General features: G+C 44.0%; 1 protein-coding gene and 1 long non-coding RNA gene across 5 annotated transcripts in view; one reads left to right on the plus strand and one right to left on the minus strand.

Moving 5' to 3' along the window:
* atp8a1 (ATPase phospholipid transporting 8A1) overlaps positions 1-25443 on the minus strand; it is a 508819-nt gene that overhangs the window by 366689 nt on the left and 116687 nt on the right. For all 4 annotated transcript variants that reach the window (XM_072496670.1, XM_072496671.1, XM_072496674.1 and 1 more), the window contains exon 4: positions 23247-23345. In XM_072496670.1, coding sequence (XP_072352771.1) covers positions 23247-23345 — 99 coding nt within the window. The remainder of the gene's footprint in view (positions 1-23246; positions 23346-25443) is intronic.
* On the plus strand, positions 75-24876 carry LOC140408865 (uncharacterized). Its single transcript, XR_011940226.1, has 2 exons — positions 75-143; positions 24222-24876. It is a non-coding gene; the product is annotated as an uncharacterized lncRNA (long non-coding RNA).

Here is a 25443-nt window from a genome sequence, read left to right on the forward strand (position 1 = left end):
ACGTTTCTGAATTCCTTCAGACAACAGGACTTAATTCTTTTGCTAATTTTGACACTTCTCCTACTTCAGACCGGCTGGATTTCTTGATGTTATGGTTCATGACTCTTCAGCGACATACGCCAGTGAGAAGTCTACTGCTAGAGGTTAGAACTATTGACCTGGATTTGACCAGAAATTACTCAGATTTCTGGATAAAAATTAATCCAATGCATTTTAAATGTTAGTTTTTAAAGGGACTGGGGTGGGTGGGAGGGGCAGATAAGCAGGTGAAAGAGACATCACAGAAGAAGCCATTCGGCCCATAGAGTCCATGTTGGCTCGCTATCGAGCGGTATTATGAACACTTTTTATTTTTTCATTTATTTACTTATTTATTTAACATATTTTGGGTAATAGAATTTCAAAATACCGCTTCATTTTTCTTCCCAGTAGAAAAGGAAAAAACATCCGAAATCCTTCTCTATCCCTCTTTTAACACAAGCTATCCTTAGCATATTGCAAATATCAAAAACCCTTATTGCTCAACATTACAGAATTGGCAGAATTATTAACCACAGGAAGAAATGAGCCAGATAAAATGTCACGGTGCACATTTTCAAATGAACAGTACAATTTCTGAACAAAGTGGATTAATTTATTCATTTCACAGAAGAATGTTTCTCACTCTTTCCAATCTTTGATTGCATTAGAAAACTGATTTTGAAACAGAGGTTCGCTCATATTCCTATGTAGGCCAATTAATTGCATTAGATCTCATGTCCTCCTGTCTGAGGATTAAAGTCTTGTATATATGAAGGCTCCATTGTACAGTAGCAGGTGACACTGAAAAGTCTTCATACCATGGGAAAACGTAATTTCTCAAAAAACAAGAACCTGCTACCAGTAATATCTGTACAAGATGCAATCTGAAAGGTCGAAAGTGTATGAGGATTCCAGTATATTTGAAAAGCAGCAGCGCAGATCTGAAGAGAGGCTGTTGCTGCTACAAATACTAAATATATATACCTTTACAAAAACTAAAATAGCTTGGGAATTAAGCTTGGGGACATAATTTGTAGAAATGATCAAAGTTCCAGTGTGGGAATACCCTTTTGACCCAACCAATCTGTGTTAGTATTTTCCCTCCAAACAGGTGAAAGGTCCGAATCACAATGAATCGATCTGTTCCCTTGTCCCTTTATCCCTACTTCCTTCATTCATCCATCCCTTCTCAACTTGAATGAGAAGTTCCTGGCTTAGCCACTAATCTTGAATCCTATAGTCTCACAACACTGTATGAAGAAGGTTATCCACCCCTGTTGTAAACTTCAAACTTAATCTTATACCTATGGCTCCATGTTCTAAATCGGTCAACAATTAGAAACAGTTTCCTTCGCTCTACCTTGCTCCATTCTTTAATAGTTTTAAACACTTCTACCAAATTATCCTGTAATTTGAAGGAGGCAAAGAACTTGATAAGTAGGGACCTATTTTTATTAGCTGCGTTCTACCCCCACAACCCTATTTGCTGATGCAGAATATAATTTGTTTGATATCGTTACATAGAAGAGCTATCAAGTAGCTCTTACCTGAGCCAAAGCATTGCACATTTCAACATCACTCCAGGGATTTATTTGAACTAAGTTAACATTTCAGGTGCAGAGGGAATGCTGTGCTGTCTATTGCAAGAGGTGTTCATCCTGAACAATGTAGACAGGGCCTTATTTTGAAAAGAATCTCATGGTTTTTTTTTTAAATCAGGAAGGACTCCGTCCACACTTTTCAATCTTCACCCTTCAAATAACATCACTGAAATAGATTAAATGGTGATTGATTCCATTGCTACACGGAGCCTTTTAATGCACAAATGGACTCAGTATTGGTGTATAAAACAATGAGTAAATGTAACAATTAATTATTTGGCTGTGGAGCATTTTGGTACATTGAGGGCATGAAAGGTGCTAATAAAATTCAATTTATTTTCGAATTTATAAATTGTTTAAATTTTATTCAGATTAAAAAAGAAACTATTAGTGGATCCCAGGTTCCAGATAAAAAAAACATGTTTTATAATTTATTGGAAACATATACCACCATCAATTTCGCAACATTTTAAAATATTCCCAGCAGAGACAGACAGTCTTTGTTTTCCTGAATTGCAGACGTGGAGGATCTACATCCTTGCATTGTATGTAAAGAGATGAGTCAAAGGTAGAGATCTCATCTTTATGTTGACTGTTCACAAGACAGTTGCTTGTCAAGACAAATTATTTGACTGCTTCTTCAAACATACATGCAAGTTAGCTACTGTAAATACTATCTCATCACAGGGAAAGTATGATTAATTAATAACTTATTCATCTGTTTATTGAAGCAGGATCTGACACTTCTTGCAAATAAATTTACGTATGTTAAGAAGGGATATTTGTACTGTGGCCTAGACAGAGTACATCTGTGTGGCAGTTCTTTTTGATGCGACAAGCTGGATTTATTTCCTCACTTCAGGACACACATCGCATTAAAGACTTACTTTTGTTAGCAGTTTAATTTCCCCCCCCCCATCTGCCGACACAGAAAATAGTTTATCTAACAGTGCATCCCTCGCCAGTAGCTAATCATGTGACTACTCTAACAAATTGAGCAAAACACACCCATCCCTGTACATGTGGATATGCTTTTTTGACTGTTACCATTGTTGCAAAACTACAATTGAATTTGGCACCAACCTCACAATCACAGGGAGGCTATGTGCCCCATCAGAAACAGACAACCGGTGGCACAAAAAGGTTATGATGGCTTGACCCCCTGCATATGCTGGATCTGATAAAAGCATGCATCCCCACATGGGTCAGCACTCATTCGCATAAATTAGCTCAAGAATTACCAGAGATATCCAAGTAAAGCTTGAAGCGATCAAATGAACCATAACTGATATAATGATTTAACTCACGGTTGGGGCAATTATTTGCTACTAGTGGAATCAACCAGGTACCTGAACAACATATCAACACCAGCCATGGCACTATTCATAGTGCTTTCAACTGAGCCAGAAGGTTCTGAGGTTGCCTCCAGGACTGGACCACAAAAATCAAGGCTGACCCTTCAGTGCAGTACAGAGGGAATGCTGCACATTTGGATGTACAGTCTTTCGGTTAACACGTTGAACTGAAAACCTGTCTGCCCTTTCAGATAGATGTAAACAAACCCATGGCACCATTGAAGAAAAGGGGGAGAGATAGTTCGAGAAAAGGTAATAAGTAAAAAGGTTTGGAAAATGGGGAAGGGGAAAAAGAACAAAACTAAAACAGATGTGTGATAGGCTGGAAGACAGAAGCCACATAAAAGGGATGATGTTTTGAGACATGAAAAGGTGGTAATGCGATAAGTAAAGAGACAAAACATGGATCGAAACAAGATGTAAATGGCAACAGAGGAATTATTAACAATGAAAAATAGGAGTGGTCGTTATGATCTGAACTCTCAATGCTCCAATAATATTCATTTAAGTTTCATTAGAACAGGGTAGGAAGTTGGGGGGACAGAGGGACAGCTGAGTGGGGAATTAAACACGCAAGCAACCAGAATCTCAGGCTCACATTATCATGCTGAACAGAGGTGGTCAGCAATGTGGCCATATAATCTGTGTGCAGTCATCCCAATGTAGAGAACACTACTTATGAGCGCAAGCTAATTTTTAAAGAAGTATAAGTAAATCATCATTTATCCTGAAAGAAGCATATGGGGGACCTTGGATGGATGGGAGGATAGATCATGGAATTGAATCTGTATTTACATACAAAGGTACCATGAGAAGATAAGCTGCTGCTGGAGCTGAAGAATGGACCAGGATGTCACAAAGGGAACTTTGAAATGATGAATTGAGGGGAAGATGTGTTTAGTGTTGCCATTGCTCTGGAGGTAGAGAAAATGACCGAGAATAGCATCCTCATACAAGAATAAACTTTATGACATTGATGGGCCTGGTAAACCATCTGTCCTCCTCTAAAATAGCAAACCTCCACCTCATTTTAGAATCTCCCAAACTTATGGTCATCAACCATTGGGATTCTAGCCCAAATCCAGAAAATCGGAGAGTTACAAACGTTCCTTCTTGATAACAATGTGTATTTATATAGACCTTTGAAAATAAAAACACATCAAGATACTTCGCAGTAGTATTCCAAATCAAAAATTTGAACTTGAGCCACAGAAGCAGATATTAAGGAAAATTAGAAAAATCCTAGTCAAGGGAGGATGTTTTAAAGTAGCGTCTTAAACGAGGAAATAGAGGGAAAGAGGTTTGGAAGTTAATTCCAAAGCACAGGGCATAGACAGCAGAAGGCATGTTGACTCATGGAAGGGCAATTAAAATTGGGGAATTAAAATGAGAGGAGCATAGAAATAGAATCCCTATAATCATAAAATCACTATAGTGCAGAAGGAGGCCATTCGGCCCATTGAGTCTGCACCAACTCTCTAAAAGAGCACCCTACCTAGGCCACTTCCCCGTCCTATCCTTGTAACCCCAATTAACATGGACACTAAGGGGCAATTTAGCGTGGCCAATTCACCTAATCTGCACATCTTTGGACTGAGAGTAATTCGGAGCATCCGAATGAAACCCATGCAGACATGGGGAGATCGTGTCTCCACACAGTCACCCAAGGCTGGAGTTGAACCCAGGTCCCTGGTGCTGTGAGGCAGCAGTGCTAGCCACTGTGCCGCCCCACATCTTGAAGGGTTGTCATGCTGAAAAAGATTCAAAATAATGTGGGGCGAGGCCATGGAGGGATTTAAAAATTCCTTCTTAAACTGCTTGTTTAAGAATGTTACAATTGAGGAGTTGTTTGGAACCAATGGAAGTCAGCAAGCACATTTGTCTAAGGGTATGGGTATTTGGTGCGAAGGAAATGAATAGCGTTTTGGATGTCCTCAAGTTTATGGAGGATATAATATGGAGGCCAGTCTGGAATCTGTTGGAATAGTCAAGCCTGGACACAATAAAGTCATGAGTGAGTTGGGGCGGGGATGAAGCGGGGCCATTTCACAGAGGTGGAAATAAGCAATCTTAGTGAAGATGCAAATACATGTCTGGAAAGCGTATTTCAGAGTCAAATATGGAGACAAGGTTGAGAACAGTATGGTTCAACCTCAGACAGTTGCCAGGCAGAGAGATGGAATCGGACTCAGAGACTCATATCAGTGCTACTTTCAAGCACCTAGAAAAATAGTTGGTCTGTTTTCACATACCTTTATTTAGTAAAATCTTCTAGGCGAGTGATTTGTGTTGACGGTATTATTAAAAATAACTTTTTGAAAGTTGCATTTAAATTCTGGGGTTAAAAGGCTAAATTATGAGGAAAGGTTACATACATTTGCGATGTATGTATTCCCTATTATTTAGAAGGTCATGGGTGATCTAATCAAAATGTTTAAAATTTGAAAAAAGCATTTGATTGAGTTCTTATTGAGTAGTTATTCCCTCGAGCAAGAGATGACATAACACAGAGGCATAATCTTCAAATTACAGACAGTCATGAAGGAAATTCTTGTTCAACCAAAGTGAAAATGTGTTCAATGTGCAAACCTGCAAAATGGATGCTGGGTCAATTGAAAATCTCAAGAGCAAGACTGACAGATACATTTTTTTATACAGAGTCAGGATTACATTGTATATGTGTCAAAGGATGGTAATTGTGGCCTCACACCAGGACAATGAAATGTCATCTGCCAAAGCACAAGCAGTTTAAGACACATGGCAGAAAGAGGCAGGATGAAGCCTGCAGTCAGTAAACATATGCTCAAGCTAATAGGCCTCCCCCACACCATCTGGCTCTGTAACACTCATTCTTCTTGGCTGCATATTCAGGTTAATTAAACTTGCATTTTAGGTGGCAACTTCCAATCATCCCATTGAAGACTACTGTATTTGGGTCACATTTATACAATGGTTACCCTGAATGCAGCAGACCCGGTATCAGCTATGTTCAGCCTAATTTCATTAAGGAGCTTCAAGCAAGCGTTGAGTGTTGCAAAGACATGTTTCAGACACAGGTCATGGCTGAGCTTTTACCAAAACATTGGATGCCAAAATTCACCTGTTGTGGTGTTGGGTGCTCTGAGGTACAGATGAACCAACACGGTTGCAATTGGTACAACGCTGTTTTATTCCAACTTGTTATTTACAGATCGGTCTTGATACTCTGCACGTGGTGACTCCCTGAGTGTGTTGTTAATCAGGTCCTGTCCTTGTCCTGGTCTCCAGATGGACTGACCACCAGGTGTCGTGTTTCTTGTCTTATACTGTCTCTGTCCTTGTCTGTGATTGGCTGTTGTGTTATGTGCGCTAATTGGTCTGTTGGTCTGTCTATCATGATGTGTGTTTGAATATGACATCCCCCACTTTTTTTTTTTACAAGATTTTGTGCCTACGTGGTTATAAATATGAATGTGTCCTGAGTGCAGTTAAAAGTGTGTGCGCGCGTGATATTTACAGCATGTACATGTGGCGTAACTATATACATGGGGCGATGTCGGGTGTGACATGCTAACGAGGGTGTACCATAACAAAAAAGAAAAACTTTGAAGTGTTGTCCGGTCAAACGAGATATGGAATGATAAAACAGTAACATGTTAAAATACAATAGTTGCTAAACTTTGACGTGTGAACAGTCTCATAAGTCCAGTCTAGTAGGTGTGCGACGAATTCGGGTTGACCGTCAGGGCGGCACTCCATTCATCGGCCGGATTGATGGTGTTGACGCGGTTCACATCAATGACCGCAACCTGGAAGGCATCTTGGTCATCTGTGTCGTTGGGTTGGATGTCCTGATGTGTGGGCTGGACGGTCCGCACGTGTCTGCGAGGTTGTCGGAGATGTGGAGGATCCATCGGTTGAACCGCTCGACAGTAGGCAGCGTAGTGGCCCATCCTGCCACAGCGTAGGCATTGTCGGTTTTTTGCAGGACATTGCCCTTTTAAATGTGCAGCTCCACAGTTGCCGCACGTCATGACGTCACGGCGTTCGTTACTCCACTGCGCATGTGCAGTTCGGTCTTGCATCGGGCGCACCTGCGCAGTGCTTCCCTCGATGTTGCCGTTGGTTTTGGCGCGCACAAGCGCGGGAGACCTCGAAAAGTGCGCGAAACGGCCGCCCTCGTCCGGGCCGCGGGCCGGGAGAAACTCGATTGCCGGGATGCGTTCGGCCTCGTGGGCGGCCTGGCTTGCCGATTCGATCGCTAGGGACCCCCTCTGTGCCGATTCGGTCGCCTGAAATTGGGCAAAGCGGCTGGTCGCATTTTCATGGAGGACACAGGCTTCCACCGCAGATGCTAAGGTCAGGCCTTTAATTTTAAGAAGCTGCTGGCGTAGGCCACTGGAGGCAACGCCAAAAACGATCTGGTCCCGGATCATGGCCTCTGAGGTGTTGCCGTAACCGCAGGACTGCGCGAGTATGCGGAGGTGCATCAGAAAGGGTTGAAAGAGCTCATCCTTACCTTGCAGGCGTTGCTGAAAGATATACCTCTCAAAGCTTTCATTTACCTCAACGTTGAAGTGCTGGTCGAGCTTGAGGAGGACCGTGTCATATTTGGATTGGTTCTCGCCTTCCGCGAACACCAAGGAGTTGTATACATCAATGGCGTGCTGACCTGCGGTAGTGAGGAGCATGGCAATCTTTGTTTCGTCCGAGGCACCCTGTTTTTTGTTGGCTCGCATGTACAGTTCAAATCGCTGCTTGAAGAGCTTCCAATTGGTGCCCAGGTTCCCCGCGACTTGCAACTGCTGCGGTTTGTTGTTGATGTCCATGGCTCAGGATGGCAGATTTGCCGGCAGGTATCGATCCACTCACTGGTATCATGTGGTGTTGGGTGCTGAGGTACAGATGAACCAACACGGTTGCAATTGGTACAACGCTGTTTTATTCCAACTTGTTATTTACAGATCTGTCTTGATACTCTGCACGTGGTGACTCCGTGTGTGTTGTTAATCAAGTCCTGTCCTTGTCCTGGTCTCCAGATGGACTGACCACCAGGTGTCGTGTTTCTTGTCTTATACTGTCTCTGTCCTTGTCTGTGATTGGCTGTCGTGTTGTGTGCTAATTGGTCTGTTGGTCTGTCGATCATGATGTGTGTGTTTCAATATCATGACACCTGTGAAGCCTGTTTTACACTTGCCTGTTCCTTTCTTCTTGCACAATACCCACTAGCAGCATTCTTTTTCTGAAAGTATCACCAACTTTCCTCACTGTTTCTTTCTTAGAATTCACATGCGCCTTCCATTCAATACCTTCCCATTCCACTTCCAGCTTGTTCTTCTGCCTCCCAATATGTGCACAACAGGCAGAAGCCCAGAAACATGGGCATACTTTCCTTTTCAGTAGACAAGTGAGTAGACAAGTGTTAACTGTTCCCCTCTCTTTCTGCATCAGGGTGTCGACCCAATTGGTCACAGCAGGTGCAGTGATGGTTGCAGCAATAAGCAGGGGGCAGAGAAGGCCAATTCAGACACACAGCATAGATTTGAGTGGCGGCAGCTAGGGTGACCGCAGCAGCAACAAACAGAGGAGACAAAGCTTCTGGGCACAGAGTATAGGCCCAAATGCTGTTGTACCCTTGTTCAAAAAGGGATGCAAGAATAAACCCAAAATCTATAAACCAGTCATTTTAATGACATGACCTTGGTGGTGGGGGAACTTTTAGAAATGATAATTCATAATAAAATTAGAAGTCACTTGGACAAATATGACTTGAGGAAAGCCAGCATGGATTTGAAGGACGCATCTTATTTTGTTAACTTACTTGAGCCTTTTTATGAGATAACAGAGAAGGACAAGGAGGTTGATCTATATTGATGACCTAAACCGGCACAATTTGTGGATGACACAAAAGCGGAACATTTTTTGAACCATGAATAGTGATAGACTTCAAAAAAGGTTAACTGGCTGGTGGAATAGGTGAACATCTGGCAGGTTAAATTTAATGCAGAGAATAGTGGAGTGCTGCATTTTTGGAAGAAGAATGCCAAAAAGTAAAATAAATAAAGTTATAATTCTAAAATGAGTGCAAAAACGGAGACACGGGAGGTTGATGTGCACAGGGGAGGCACTGGTGTAGTCATATTGCCGCTGGACTAGTAATTCAGAAACGCAGGATAATACTCGAATTCCATCAGATGGTGAAATTTGAATTTAAAAAAAATCTGGAATTAAAAGTTTAATGATGACCATGATACCATGATTGGAAAAACCCATCAGGTTCACCAATATCCTTTAGGAAATGAAATCTGTCATTCTTCTTACCTGGTCTGGCCTCCATATGACTACACATCCACTGCAATTTGGTCGACTCTTGTATGCACTCAAGAGTTGGGCAATAAATGCTGGCCCAGCCAACAATGCTGAATTAATAATGATAAAAAATAATTGAAGGTGACAGAGCCAAGTGATAAAATATAGTTCTGAATGTGATCTTTCATAAGATGGTTATGTTTTAAACTGTCTCTTGTAATCAAGGTAAAAAGGGAGCATGCGATCCGATTACCATTGGGCCCAGGTCAAGTGAAATTGAAATTCATATGCCAGGTTTACTACCTGAAAGTAAGAACACAGCAGCTGTCTCTGTCATGGGTAGACTTTTAGACTCTCAAGTCAATTTGATTAAAGGTTCTGGCCACAGACTGAGTCCCAGAGAGACAGACAGTGAAAACAGGCGTTTTCTGCTGTCCCTGTCATCTATCCAACAGGATTCTCTGTTCAAAGAGACAGAACCTGTGGAAATTAAGAATAGTGGAAGATTCATCCTGGAGTGACCAGGAAAGGAATCACCAGAGTGAGCCATGCTTTTGAAGGTTGGTTCGGCGTTTCTGAGAAGATTGGAACCTTCTGAGAAGGACCTTTTGATGGTTACTGGGTAAGGGACTCAGCAAAACACGAAGAAGGAAGCCTGTTGGAAGACCCAAGTAACTTTGGGCTCGTTCCTGTAAAGACTCAAATTCTACAGAGAGCATGCTGTAGGGAATAAATGTGGCTTGGGGTTTTCACATGAGTTAAAAAGCTAATAAGAGACTAAGCCATGAACACAAGATGCCAACTAAGTAATGTTCAGTCAATGTTGATTTTAGTTTGTTATAAAAAGGTCTTAAATTATGAAATCCCATCAGGTGGTCCTTTGTGTCAGTCACTGGGATTTCATATATATTTTTAAAAGTCATCAGTTTCTAAAGGGATCATAACAACGTAGTAACATAAAACATAGGATCCGAGCTTTATGAAGAGGCACAGGGTACGAAAACACAGGCTTGGCCTCAACAGGAGTAATTTCAAATTCTGGACACCACACCTTTAGGAAGGATATGAAAACTTTAAAGTGGGTGTAGAAAAGAGTTACAAGAATGATTCCAATGAGGAAAGGCTGGGTAGATGGAAAAACGTTTCTCCAGAGAAGTTTGAGTGGAAATTCGATAGTGGTGCGGTGTTCACAATTATGAGATCTGGACAGGTTTGGAAGGTGCTGTTCTCACTGAAGGTCGAGTGGAAAACCATAAGATACCGATTTAAGGTGAATGGCAAAAGAACCAATGGCGAGATGAGAAAAAGATTTTGTTACACAGTGACTGGGATCCTGAATGCACTGCCTGAGTGTGTGATGAAGGAAGATTCAATCAGGGAATTGTATGATTATCCGAATATAAAACAACTGTAAACCTATGGGAAAAAAGCAAGGGAGTGAGACTAGCCGGGTTGCTCTTGCAAAGAGCTGACACAGACATGACCGGCTGGATGACCTCCCTCCATGCTGTAACCGTTCCATATTCTATCATAAATTTATGTATAACATAAGTGAGATAAGTGCGATCAAGGGGGACCACATAACATGAAGCTCTCAAAACTTGAGCAATGAGTACTGAAATCAGTAGCATCTTCCAAGCAGCGAGAATTCTGAACAGTGACTGGTGACTATTAATCCACTTCATACAAGCAACTTACTGAATGTTATTACACAAAAGACAGCCTTTGGTCCATAGTGATTCAGTATTGAATTTTATCAGCCGTATTTCTGACCATTTTGTCTGGGTCACCTTGACAGCTAATTTTTTTTCCAAGTTTTGAATCATCTGCAAACTTTATAATACTGCTCCTTGGGACTTCCGGTGGCGGCCATGCGCGGGTAGGTTGCGTTTTTGGCAGCTCCCGCCGCAAACAGACGAACGGGCCCTTTTAAGGAGCTTTGACGGCCCCTTTTCGACTCAAATCATCAGGCATACGCTGCTAGAAGGCTCCCCACAGCAGTTTATGGAGGGGACCAGGAGCAGGACGGCCAAACAAACGACCAGTGAGAAGCGGCAGGAACGGGCGCGGGAACAGAAAATGGCGGCCGGCTTGGATCAGACAGCGTGGGCCCAGTGGCCGCGGGAACAGCAGGAGTTCCTTAGAAGCTGCTTTGCTGACCTGAAAACGGAGATGCTGGCCCCAATGAAGGCCTCAGTGGAGAAAATGGTTGAGACCTAGAAAATGCAGGAGAAGGCGATCAAGGAGATTGAGAAAAAGGTCTCGGATAATGAAGACGAGATACTGGGCCTGGCCGTCAGGGTGGAGGCACACGACGCCCTACACAAGAGGTGGCAGGAGAGGCTAGAAGACCTTAAAAACAGGTCCAGGAGGCAAAACCTGCGCATTCTGGGCCTACCCGAGGGTGCGGAGGGGTCGGACGTGAGCGCATTCGTGACCACATTACTGGGGACCCTGATGGGGTCAGGAGCATTCCCTCGGCCTCTAGAACTGGATGGGGCGCACAGAGTCGTTGCAAGGAAGCCCAAAATGAATGAACCACCGAGGGCCAGGGTGGTACGGTTCCACTGCTTCTCGGATAAGGAACGAGTCCTGCGATGGGCTAAAAGGGTGCGGAGCAGGGAGAACAGCGTAATCTGCATCTACCAGGACCTGGGAGCAGAACTCGCCAAGAGGTGCGCTGGATTCAACCGGGCTAAGGTGGCCCTCCACAGCAAAGGGGTGAAGTTCGGGCTGTTGCATCCGGCGAGGTTGTGGGTCACGTATCAAGATCCCCACCATTACTTTGATACACCGGACGAGGCGTGGAATTTTATCAAGCAAGAAAAGTTGGACTCGACCTAAAGGACAGCCACACTGGACCGTTACTCTGGTGGGGATGTTAATTGTCCAAGTAGCCGGAGGGAGCGACATTATGTTGTTCCCTCTTATTTTTGTTTGTTCCCTGTTTCTTCAGCCATGTTTTCGGCTTTTGTAGAGCTCAGCCGCAGAGGGAGGAGAGGGGCCCTACACGTAGGGCTGCTCTTCTGGCAGCTGGAGCCGTTTCTTTTGTGAGGCCGTGTTTGCGCTCAGGGTTTGTGGTTTGTTTCGTTGAGAGAGGGGGCGGAAAATGTTCTTTGGGGGCCGTTGAAGCAGATAATTTGGGCTTTCCACAGGGAGGGAGGGGCCCGAAAAATGAGGCATCTGAATAATCGGAGACAGAGGCGGGAGTGGCCGGGGTCAGCTGACTCACGGAAGCGTAACCAGGGGTGGGGGGGGGGAAAAGAGAGCCAGTGTCAAGCGGGTGCTTGACTTGGGGGTTTGGGATCACGGGGTTGTTGGGTTGGGGGGGGGGGGGGTGCTGCTTTGCTGACAGAAAAGGAGCCAACATGGAGGAACAGAGGGAGAGTCGGGGGGGGGGGGTCTCCAAAGTGAGGGCTCGAGTAAGCAGGGGACGCGGGCTCGTGGCTGGACGAAAAAGGGAGGTGGCTAATTGGCGGGGGGGGGGGGGGGGGGGGGGGGGGGGGGCGGGGGCGGGTTAGCCACCCATCCGGGCTGATCACATAGAATGCGCAGGGCCTGAATGGGCCGGCCAAGAGGGCTTGCATGTTCTCTGACCTAAAGGGGTTAAAGGCAGATGTAGCCATGCTACAGGAGACGCACCTAAAACCTGCGGACCAAACAAGATTGAGAAAAGGGTGGGTGGGCCAGGTGTTCCATTCGGGGCTGGATTCAAAGACCAGAGGAGCGGCAATTCTGGTCTGCAAACGGGTGGCTTTTGAGGCAGGGAATATTGTGGCTGACAAGGGGGGCAGATACATAATGGTTAGCGGGAAGCTGCAGGGGACTCAGGTGGTGCTGGTGAACGTTTACGCCAAGAACTAGGACGACGTGGAATTTATGAGACGCACGCTGGGTAAAATTCTGGACTTAGACTCATACAACCTCATTATGGGGGTGATTTCAACACAGTAATAGACCCTGTATTGAACCGGTCAAACCCCAGGTCGGGGAAGCGACCAGCGGCGGCTAAAGAACTGAGGGGATTCATGGAACAGGTGGGGGGGGGTAGACCCGTGGAGATTCACCCGACAGAGGGCGAAGGAGTTCTCTTTCTTTTCCCAGTCCACAAAAAGTTTACTCCCGTATAGATTTCTTGGTGATGAGCAGGGCGTTAATCCCTCGGGTGGAGGGGACAGAATACTCGGCCATTGCAGTCTCCAATCATGCTCCACAATAGGTGGATTTGCGTCTTGGGTACGAGAGAGGTCAGCCCCCACTATGGGGGCAAGATGTGGGGCTGCTGGCAGACGACGAGGTTTGTGGGCAGATAAGGAGGAACATTAAAAATTACCTGGAAATTAATGATACGGGGAGGTAGCGGCGTTCAAGGTGTGGGAGGCCCTGAAGGCAGTTACGATAGAGTTAATCTCGATCAGATCCCATAGAGATAGAGCGGAGAGAGAAAGGCTAGTCGAGGAGATACTCAGAGTAGACAGGAGATATGCAGAGACCCCCGAGAAGGGGCTACTGAAAGAGCGCCGGAGGCTGCAACCGGAATTCGACCTGCTGACCACTGGGAAGGCGGTAGCACAGCTGAGGAAGGCCAAAGGGGCTGTCTACGAATATGGAGATAAAGCGAGTAGAATGCTGGCGCACCAACTTCGCAAGAGGGAGGCGGCCAGGGAAATTGGGGAAGTGCGGGATAAGGAGGGCAACACGGTCATAGACCCAGAGGGGGTGAACAAAGTCATGATTAGGAAATGGGTAGTGGGGGAGGAGTAGACGTGGGAGCGGTTAGAAGCAGCCTCATGCAAAGGTACCAGCCTATGGGCATTCGTCATTCTCACCGGCCCGCTACTCCTCCAGTCCGGTGTTGGTGGCGGCATTAAAGATCTGGGGTCAGTGGAGAAGGCACAGGGGGGGGGGGGGGGGTGCAGGGAGCCTCAGTTTGGACCCTGATACGCAACAATCACAGATTTGTCCCAGGCAAGATAGACGGAGGGTTTCAAAGCTGGCATAGGGCAGGCATTAAAAGGATGGGGGATCTGTTCATAGACGGGATCTTTCCCAGCCTGAAAGCGCGGAGGAGAAATTCAGTTTGCCCCCTGGAAACGCTTTCAGATATGCGCCTTTCTCAAAAAGCAGGTGGTCACATTTCCGCAGCTACCCCCACGCAGGATACAGGATAGGGTGGTCTCCAGCACCTGGGTAGGGGAAGGTATCGGACATCTACCAAGAACTTCAGGAGGCGGAGGAAGCCCCAGTGGGGGAACTTAAGGGCAAATGGGAGGAGGAGCTAGGCGGGGAGCTGGATGCGGGCCTGTGGGCGGATGCCCTAAACAGGGTCAATTCCTCTTCATCATGTGCCAGGCTTAGCTTAATCCAGTTTAAGGTGGTCCACCAGGCACACATGACGGCAACCAGGATGAGCAAGCTCTTTGGGGTTGAGGTGTGCGGGAAGCCCTGCAAATCATGTCCATATGTTCTGGGCATGCCCGGCTCATAAGGGATTCTGGCAGGGATTCACTAAGGCAGTGTCCAAGATTTTAGACACGCGGGTGGTGCCGAGTACAGAGATAGCGATCTTTGGTGCGTCAGACGATCCGGGAGTTCAGGAAGCGGAAGGGACCGACGTATTGGCCTTTGCCTCCCTGGTCGCCCGGAGACGGATCCTTTTAATGTGGAGGGACTCGAAGCCCCAGAGTGCAGAGACCTGGGTCAGTGACATGGCTGGGGTTCTCAGTCTCGAGAAAATAAAGTTTGCGTTGAAAGGGTTCTCTCGGAAGGTGGCAGCCGTTCCTCAACTTTCTAGGAGAGCAGTAAAGGTCAGCAGCAGCACCCTGGGGCGGCGGGGGGGGGGGGGGGGGGGGGGGGGGGAGAGGACCAGAATTGTTATGTAGTATTGTTCTTTTCTCTGTATAGATGGTTAACATTTATTTTGTTATCTTAATTGTTGCGAACGGTTATGCAAAAATTTATGTTTTTGACAAACATTTGAATAAAAATAATTTTTTTTAAAAAAACTGCTCCTTGGACCACAGCCCAAGTTCTTTATAAAAGAACTTGGAGAACACCCAACGGTGTTCTTGGGGAACACCATTGCAAAACACTCCCAGTCTGAAAACCTTTCATCTACAATCATTCTTTGCTTCCTGTAACTCAGCCAATCTTCATGCTTCCACCTTTGCCTTAATTTCACAGGTTTCCATTGTTGAAGGAGCCTCCAGTGTTGCATTTTCTAGAATGCCTCCTGAAAGATCATATATGCACATAACTGCAATATCTTCACCAACTTTATCAGCTATCTCAAATAATGCAATCAAGTCAGTCAGATACAAACTACATTTAACAAATCCATGCAAGCGGTCTTTGATTAACCTATGCTTTTTGAAATGAAAGGTTATTTTGTCCGGATTACTTTCCCATCATTGATGTTGAGCTGGCTGACCAGTGACTTCCTTGCTCACAGCTCTCAGTTTTCTCGATGGTTATGCAAGATTCGTAATCCTTCAGCCCTCTGGCAGTAGATCTATTGCCATCTTTGCTTCTTTCAGCAACTAAGGATGTATTTCATCTGGCCCAGGCAACGTATCAGCCTTCAGTAATGTTTGTGTTTAGCATGCCATTGCTACCTATTTTTTACATTTATTCTTTCGGGGCATGTGGGCATCACTGACTAGGCCAGCAGTTATCGGCCACCTCTAATTGCCCTCAAGAAGCTGGTGGTGAGCAGCTTTTTTGAACCGCTGCAGTCCATGTGGCACAGGTGCACCCAGTGCTGTTAGAATAGAGGTCCAAGATTTTGACCCAGTGACAGTGAAAGAACAGCAATATAGTTTCAAGTCAGGATGATGTGTGGCTTGGAGGGGAACTTGCAGGTGGTGGTATTTCCATGCATCTGCTGCCCTTGTCCCGCTAGGTGGTGGAGGCCACAGGTTTGGAAGGTGCTGTTGAAGGATGGCACAATGGTTCGCAGTGTTGTCTTGCAGCGCCAGGAACCCAGGTTCAATTCCAGCCTTGGGTGACTATCTGTGTGGAGTTTGCACATATTCTCCCCGTGCCTGTGGGTTTCCTCCAGGTGCTCTAGCTTCCTCCCACAGTCCAAAAATGTGCAGGTTAGGTGGACTGGCCATTCTAAATTTCCCCTTAGTATCCCTTAGGTTAAGTGGGATGACGGGGATGGCATGGTGAGGATGGGATGGTGAGGGGGAAGGGAGGAGAAGTGGGGGCACGGCAGTCAGCTTAGATAGGATGCTCTTTCAGAGGGTTGGTGCAGACTTTATGGGCCAAATGGCCTCCTTCGGCACTGGAGGGATTCTATGATTCGAAGGAACCTTGACAGGTGCAGCAATGCATCTTGTAGATGGTACACACTGCTGCACTGTGCATTAGTGGAGAGGGATTGAATACTTAAGGTGGTGAATGGGTACCAATCAAATGGATTGTTTTGAGCTGGATAATGTCAACCTTCTTGAGTGTTGTTGGAGCAGTACTCATCCAGACAAGTGGAGAGCATTCCATCACATTCCTGACTTGTGCCTTATAGCTGGCGGACAGACTTGGGGGAGTCAGTAGGCGATTTACTTGCTGCAGTTTTTGACCCACTCTTGTAGCCATGGCATATATATGGCTTGTCCAGTTCAATTTCTGGATAATGGTAACCCCCAGGACAGATGGGATTTCAGTGACAGCAATGCCATTGAATGTCATGGGGAGATGGTTAGATGCTACTTGCTACTTACAAACAGAAGCCTGAGCGCTGTCCAGTATTATTGCATACAGACAGCTTCAGCGTCTGAGAATTCATCAATAGTGAACATTGTACAATCTTCAGCAAATATCCTCACTTCTGACCTTATGATGGAGGGAAAGCCATTGATGAAGCAGCTGAGAATTGTTGGCTGAGGACACTACCCTGAGGGACTCTTGTAGCGACAGCCCGGGAGTGTTTCACTTTTACTATCCTTTCCATAACTTCCTTCTCCTTTTTTTAAATGTAACTTTTACATTATTCCTATTTGTAAAAACAGATGCCGATTGCTCACTTAACACTTAACTGCGAGGTGGCACGACAGCACAGTGGTTAGCACCGTTGCTTCACAGCACCAGGGTCCTAGGTTCGCTTCCCCGTTTGGGTCATTGTCTGTGCAGTCAGCACGTTCTCCCAGTGTCAGCGTGGGTTTCCTCTGGGTGCTCCAGTTTCCTCCCACAAGTCCCGAAAGACGTGCTGTTAGGTGAATTGGACATTCTGAATTCTGTGTACCCGAACAGGCACTGGAGTGTGGCAACTAGCGAATTTTCACAGTAACTTCATTGCAGTGTTAATGTAAGCCTACTTGTGACAATAATAAAGATTATTATAAAAACCATGCCCTCTGCCTTTAAACAAAGATTTCCCTTTGGGATCTTAATAGGCCCAACTGTTTCCTCAGTTGACCACTTAAACTTTGTCTATGATTCTACACTATGATGCCCCATTAACCATTTGAGGTATTGGAAAACTTGATCTGATGTTTCAGTATCATGGCTCAAATTATCGAGGAGTCCACTTCTAGCCTATGCAATGCCATATCACAAGGATTAGCCCATTTGATCCCATTCTGAAACACGTGGCCACTTCGTTTGGATGCTACAGCAAACATTGACAACTGGGGTTAATGCTATTGGCTATCACGCCTTTGATGGAAGCTCAAGTGGCAGTTATAGGCACTGGGCTCCACTTTTGAAAGCCGCTATCTGTATTTAAGAGCACAGTGGGCCATAAGCATTGGGGTGTTCAGAAAGGTACTGATCTGCAGTCTGCTCTCTCTCTCTCAGATCAGTGAAAACAATCAAATGCAACCAGTGGTAGTGTGAGCAGGAATTTTCCTATCTCTGGTACCAATACATCAGTGTCATCCTCATTCTCTCAACCATGATGCCAGATAGCCAGCAGGGACAGAATGGCCTGGCAGCAACAGAAGCCATTGTAATTTGCAATCAGGCTGGAGATCCCAGATGTATTGGCCACAAACATTGCAAGGGTTCCCACATGAACAAAGCATTCTTCCTTCACTCTACTGAATCCACTAGTTGGGCATCTCTTAGTAGCAGTCAATTTAGGAAAACCTGATAACTTAGATGACAAAAGAGCTCAAATGAAATATTGTGTTTGAAATTAAAATCAAGTCCTTCTCCTGACTGTAAAGCAAACCCCACTGCAAGCCTCAATACTACTGACTATATTTTCCAATGCAATCTTTGCATATGCCATCCGTTACAGTGCCTTCCCTTATATTTTAGATCTGCAATTCATATCACCCAAGGCAACCTAGTCAAAAAATTCTATCTTGCAAGATGAGGCATGTCTCTATACCATCTAATTAGTTTATTTCTAATAAGAGTTCATGGTGAGCGTTACAGTTATCCTCAATAGCTTTCAGATATTGATCTTCCTACAACTCATTTTATAAAAAAACTAAACAAAACATGCAACCTTGCTGCCATTATAGGTCAAATCTCACTTTCAAGCTAATTGTTTAAGGTCGCTAGCTGTACATTCTCTGATACAGGGTATACAAGCTTTTTATTACCGGAGTTAGTCTCTGATGCACACAACAGCAAGATTATCATAATAAATCATTTATTTTTATTACCCAATTGTAGGTGATTATCCTATCAAATGGTCATCAATATTACTGTTGTGAATTGAATGTCTCCTCTTTAATTTAGAGCTTTTAGCACCCGCGTTTGTTCAGGTCGACCTTTGCCAGGTGCAATGAATGAAATCTATTCCTGGTTATTGAGCTTTATGAATAGTTAATTCAGTCACAACAGCATGAAGTGCTTAAAGCCAACAGCTACTCATTGTCTCCAAGCTACATGCAAATGTTCGACTGACCAGTCAATGTGGATAACTCATTAGTGATTTAATGTTGCATGAGTCATGCATTGCGAGAAATTAGGTCCTTGTAAATAGGATCCAACACCATAGCAACATAATTGTTTTTTAAAAATCCCTTAAGGCCATACAATTGAAAAGCTCAAAATGCTACAATCTTCTTGATCCTAAAAGTAATTCCTTAAAATATGTCACCAACTGTGTACTGTGTGTGAAATCGCTATCCTTCAATATTACTTCTCATACATAAGCAGTGAAGGAAAAGCCAAAGATAGAATCAGAATCAATAGTTCCAGATGAAAGTAAGTTAGCCTCTTCCCATACAACACCATTGGTGAAAGGGTGTACCAATCTACTTTTTTTTTAGCATACAACTAGTAGGCTAGATTACTGGACCCAGCAAATGCAAGAACATAACATAGGACATCAGAGCATGAGTGGGCCATACAGCATAAACGTTTGAATAATAAACTGGTCGAAGTGTCGGAATTTAACAGACAACAGTGGTGTCCCTCTGGGTGGTCTTTGATAAGAAGTAACCTAGTTGCTCTGAATTCAAACCCACCAACCTTGCATTCTGCAACATCCAGCCGGAGACTGAATTAAGAGGGCTGTTAGCCCACGTGCTGAACAGGATTCAAGTGGGTGGGTGGGAGTACAGGCATCTGGCCAGTAAATTGGGCCATAAAACAAGTGTCTGTAACATGACGTGAACAAACTACGTAGTTGCAACTCGGATAGTCAGGACATTGGATAAACTATGTGGGAGGGAATTTAATGAAAGCCAGACCCCTAATCGGTTTAAACCCTTTTCTTCCATCATGTGACATCCTGCTTTAGCAGATGCCTCATGCATGTATCATGGTGTTGAATGATAACTGTTTGTGTCTTAAATGGAATTTAGATAGCGCTATGAGCTGTCAGAAGCAGTAGTAAAGGCGGGCACAATTTTGTCTTTTAAAAAGCATTTGGACAGTTATATGGGTAAAAGGGGATACAGGGATATGGGCCAAATGCACTCAATTGGGATTAGCTTAGTGATAAAAATTGGGCGGCATGAATAAGTTGGGCCGAAGGACCTGTTTTCATACTGTTAACCTCTATGACTATGTGGGGGCTGATCGTTAGCTTCAATTCTACTTATCAGCCCACTCCCCATATTCTTCAATTCCATGGAATCATAGAATGCCTAGTGCAGAAGGAAGCCATTCAGCTCATCGAGTCTGCAACAACCCTCGGAAAGGAGCACCCTACCTAGGCCTATTCCCCCACCCTATCCCCGTAGCCCCACCTAACCTGCATATCCCTGGACACTAAGGGCCAATTTTATCATGGCCAATCCACCTAACCTGCACATCTTTGGACTGTGGGAGGAAACTGGAGCACCCGGAGGAAACCCACGCAGACACACAGGCAGTCACCCAAGGCCGGAATTGAACACAGGCCCCTAGTGCTGTGATGCAGCAGTGCTAACCACGGTGCCACCATGCCATGAAAACATGACCTCCACCCACCATCGGTGGCAGAATAATAACATTGAAGGCACGATATTCATGGTAATTATCATATACATTACTGAAATTAATACTGGACATCATTAAATAATATTTTAAATATGCATTCATGGAATGTGGGCACCACTGACGAAGCCAGCATTTATTGCCCATCCTGACCTCAGTCTCTTTCTGGTGGGGAGCTTAAGGTGGTCCTAAAAAGATTTGTACATTTGTTTTTCAACACTTTTAATATTTTTCAGAAACAGCAAATGCTCCCACCTCCTCATAACGTTAAAAATTAGGTGCCATAAAGTGCAGCTCTCTGTATGCATCCACATAATATCTGATGGGAGTTTATGCCATTCACATCAAAGTGATGAAACACACAAGCATACTGCTCTCTGGTTGTCATTATTCGACAAACTTTGCTTAACCACCAACCACAGATCAGTTATTTGAAACTAGGTAGAAATGTATTGACCCTTAGCGATATTCCTTGCCGTTTCAGTCATTAGATTCAGTTCCAATTTTTCTAAAATTGCTCAACCATCAAAGAGAAAGAAATGGTCCAGAAATATTCTAGTGGAAATACATAGGAGCCACCGGAACATGATTAATACATTTAGATTAAGTAGTTCTTATTTGCAGTTAATTAGTGTCATATCCTTAAAAAACAGTGGAATTGTATCCACCAATTTCAGAAAGTGAATTCCTCAATTAGTTTCCTGACAGCAAGCTAGCTTTTATTTTTAAAAAGGGTACAGGATTTTGGCCTGTGCTTAAATGCTGAGACACCCCTGACAACAGGCCTCTGCATGGAGCTGGCAAATTGTAACTGAAGACTGCCATGCTGATGGAGGCATTCAGTAAAGTGAGAAGTGGGAGGTGGGCAATCAGGCCAGTAGAGTTAGAGAAGATCCATTAGAGGTTAATGTGAGGCAATGGTAGGATTTTAAAATAAGGATGATGATGATGATGTCGATATGCTGGGAGACAGGTCTCATGGATTTCCATTAGCTTACTGACTGATGGTTTAAGACGGTGCATGAATTGACTCAAGTTGAAGAGTTGTCCATTACCTGAAAGTTCTGTAAAATTGAGAAACAATTGGAAGGAGGGAATTAAATCACTCAATTCTAGGGAGTTGAAGGAACAAATGCGCAGTCCTTAATTGATAGAATGCAATGCTAGTGACCAAATGATTGTGATTCAGGTCAGTCAGCTCAAAGCTGTTTTAGAACCATGGGATCATGTGTCACATATACATGTTCCAGGTCACAACATAGGAAGAGAGCTTAGTGGTGACTTTCTATTGGACAAGAGTCAGTCTAGTTCTGACTTTAGAAGAATACTGAAAAGTTATACTGAAATTTTAACATGCCTGTTACTATTTCTCAGATGTTGGCTGACACACTGTGCATTCACTGCCTTTCCTGTTTTTATATCAAGATTCCCAGTACTGTGTTTATATTAATAAAAACAGAAAATGCCAGATAAACCCAGCAGATCTAAAAGCAACTGTGGAGAGAGTGAACGTTTTGAATCCATATGACCCTCTATAGAACTGAAGAGAGGTAGAAACGTAAATAATTATATAGTTGGATCGGTGGGTGGAGGTGATGGGGCAAAACAGAAGGACAGGGATAGGTCAGAGCAAAGGAGAGATTGGCAAAGGTGTCAGGGACATAAGGCAAAGTGGAGTGCTTGGGGAACTACCGGCTATGGTTTAATTCCTCAACTCGAGAAACAGTCGCAGACAGGATTCTTCTTTCAGCGGTTTATTCAAACATGTAGGGGAGCCATGTCCACAAAATGGAGTAAATACTCCCTGAACAAAACATTACATCAAGTCTTATACCTTTGGCATATGAAAATAACAATGATATGCAATCAAAGATGGACACTAAATATATTATCTTTGACCTATTACAATTACTTCCCTATTCAACATACAGGATTATATTTAACCATTTACAGCATCCATATCCTTGCCTAATTACAATATCCAATCACTAACAAGGCATCTCTACATAATTACACTATCAGAAAACACACATCTCTGGAACTTTACGGATACCTGTACCTCCTAGTGGATTGTCAAAGTTCCCATCCTCTTGTCCATTGTTCATCTTGTTTGTGCAGCCCATCTACAGCTGTGGTGATGTCACATACACTTCACAGTAGTTTCCTGGGGGAACTCTGCTGTACTCAGTGATTGTAACCCTTTCATGGGCCTCAATGATTGTAACCCTTTCATGGGCTGTTTATTATTGTTCTTTTTATCGGAAAGGTTCACTGTTTTCACCAAACTTGGCAAGATGCTTCTCCAATCATTCTCCTACCGGGACAGCACAGTAGCACAGTGGTTAGCATAGTTGCTTCACAGCTCCAGGATTCCGGGTGCCCCTGTTTCCTCCCACAGTCCAAAGATGTGCAGGTTAAGTGGATTGGCCATGCTAAATTGCCCTTGGTGTCCAAATAGGTTAGGTGAGGTTACTGGATTACAGGGATAGGGTGGATGATAGGATGGATTTGCTCCAATATGTCCCTTAACCTGAGCAATGCCCAAACCCATGCAGAGAGAGAATTGCTTTAACAAAATATTTAATGGGTGATCACTTACAAGATCTTCTATGATTTCTTTTACTGCAGCCACTAGAAGAATGAACAACAGTGGGACCAATGTTGTGTAACGGCCAGTAGGGGAAACATCCGGGATTTGCTAGACAAAAGAAAAAATAGAATATAAATATATACATTACCTGTGCTGAATATTCAAATGACCTCTGTATGTACACATATTGTTACAAAATACTAAAGTTGAACGTTTGGTTCAATTTACATTCAGCGATCAGCTCAAAGAGATTTAAATCAGGTGCAATGGAAAGGGGGGGGGGGGGGAGGGGGGTTAATGGTACGGCAGAGATGTCAGTGTAGGCATTCATGGAAAATCGGATGTTGTGTTTATGGATGATGTTGCTGAGCAGCAACATTTAGATGAGTATTCGATGGGGACAAGGATAGATGCATGGGATAATGGCATGAGAGTAGGAAGAAAAGTCATTGCAGGAAGTTCTCTGGCTACAGACGGTTAGCAATGGTGACACCATGTAAAAGCAGCTGCACTCAACTGACAATGATGGACAGCCATTAGCGTAGGATGGCGCAGTCAACTGTATCAAAGACTACAGAGAGATTACCAAGAATGAGGGAGGCTATTGATTAGTCATATAGAAAGTCATTTGTGGCTGATTTGAAGGGGGTGATGTTGGCAAATGTGAAAGAAGGAGACAGTACATCCCAGTACCAAAGGAAAGGAAGGAAAATACATCCTATATTAAGCAACAAAGACCATCTGTATAGACTTCATGATGACTTAACTTGGAGAACTTTTAATATGGTGATGATTTTCCCCATGTCAGACACTAGTGCGAAATGTAATTCAACTAGTTTACTACCCCAGCTAACTTTTGGTCCGAGTGATAGCAATACTTGCCGTCAGCATCATTTAATTGCACAAGAAAATTTGCATTATCTTACATTCACGTGTATTGAAATCCATCTGGCTTTCTTTTGTCGTTTTACTCAATTTATCCAGGTCACTTTAAATACATCTCTCACATACTGACGTACTATCAAAGTCCTTGAAGGAGCCACGAGCACCAGCCACGAGGCCATGATCATCCAAAACCAACTTCGCTGGGCCAGCCATGTGCTTAGGATGTCAGAATCCCAACAGCCAAAGCAAATCTTCTTTGCCCAGCTCAAAGAAGACTTCAGGACAAGAGAAGGACAAAGGACAAAGACACCATGAAGGCTTACCTTAAGAAATACAACATAAATATCGATGCCTTGGAGAATCTTACGAAGAGACCTGATTGAAGGGACACAATTTTTCAAGGACACCAGACAGCAAAAGAGGACTTGGGAAAAGAGCCTGAGAAAAGAATAACAGCGATCTAGATTCCCAAGGGTTGACCCCACCTCCCCAGGAACACCTGCCAAGTGTGCGGTCGGAAGGTGCGCACTAGGATCGGGCTCATTAGCCACGCAAGAACCCACAGATCGCAGTAACACAATTTGGTGTTTATGGTGGACAACCATACTTGTTAGTGAGTGATCAAGAGTCCTCTTTCATGTGATGAACTGTACATTGAAATATAAACAGCAAAAAACCAAGAGAATTGAAACCAGAATTCCACCATGTACTCAGTCTTATCACTTCCTGTTTTATTAAACTGATTTTCAATCCAGTTTGCCAATTTTTCATTAATTCATCAAGTTTGCAATTTCATCATATATTTATTTGAGATATGGAATATGTATACTTGAATCCGTAGTTTCGTCCTCCATCAGGGAAACATTCTTTATGTTGTTGCATTCTCATCGCCTAGTAGCTTAGTGCCTCAGGACTCGATCCTTAATCAAGTTCAAATGGTATGACTATCTACTTTTCCAATGAATTGGTGCAGCCAATTTACTAGGTATATGGGGGGGGGGGGGAAATCTCTTCAGGAAAAGGACAAGAAAATTGTACTATTCAAACTTAAATCCAAGGAACCTAATCACAAAAACCAGGGAAATATAATAAATATTGATAATAATAATAATAATTATTATTATTATTAATAATAATCTCTATTAACATACCATTTAGGAGGAGAAGTAAGCCATTTGGCCCTTCAAGTCTCCTCCACCATTCAACAAGATCATGGCTGATCTGATCGCGGTCTCAACTCCACAATCCCATTTCCCCGATAATCTTCTGGATGACAGGGAGAGATTTTTTTTTGGGGGGGGGGGGGGTTTAGTACAACATT

This window comes from Scyliorhinus torazame, chromosome 3 (genome assembly GCF_047496885.1).
Source record: "Scyliorhinus torazame isolate Kashiwa2021f chromosome 3, sScyTor2.1, whole genome shotgun sequence".
NCBI classification, from domain to species: domain Eukaryota; kingdom Metazoa; phylum Chordata; class Chondrichthyes; order Carcharhiniformes; family Scyliorhinidae; genus Scyliorhinus; species Scyliorhinus torazame.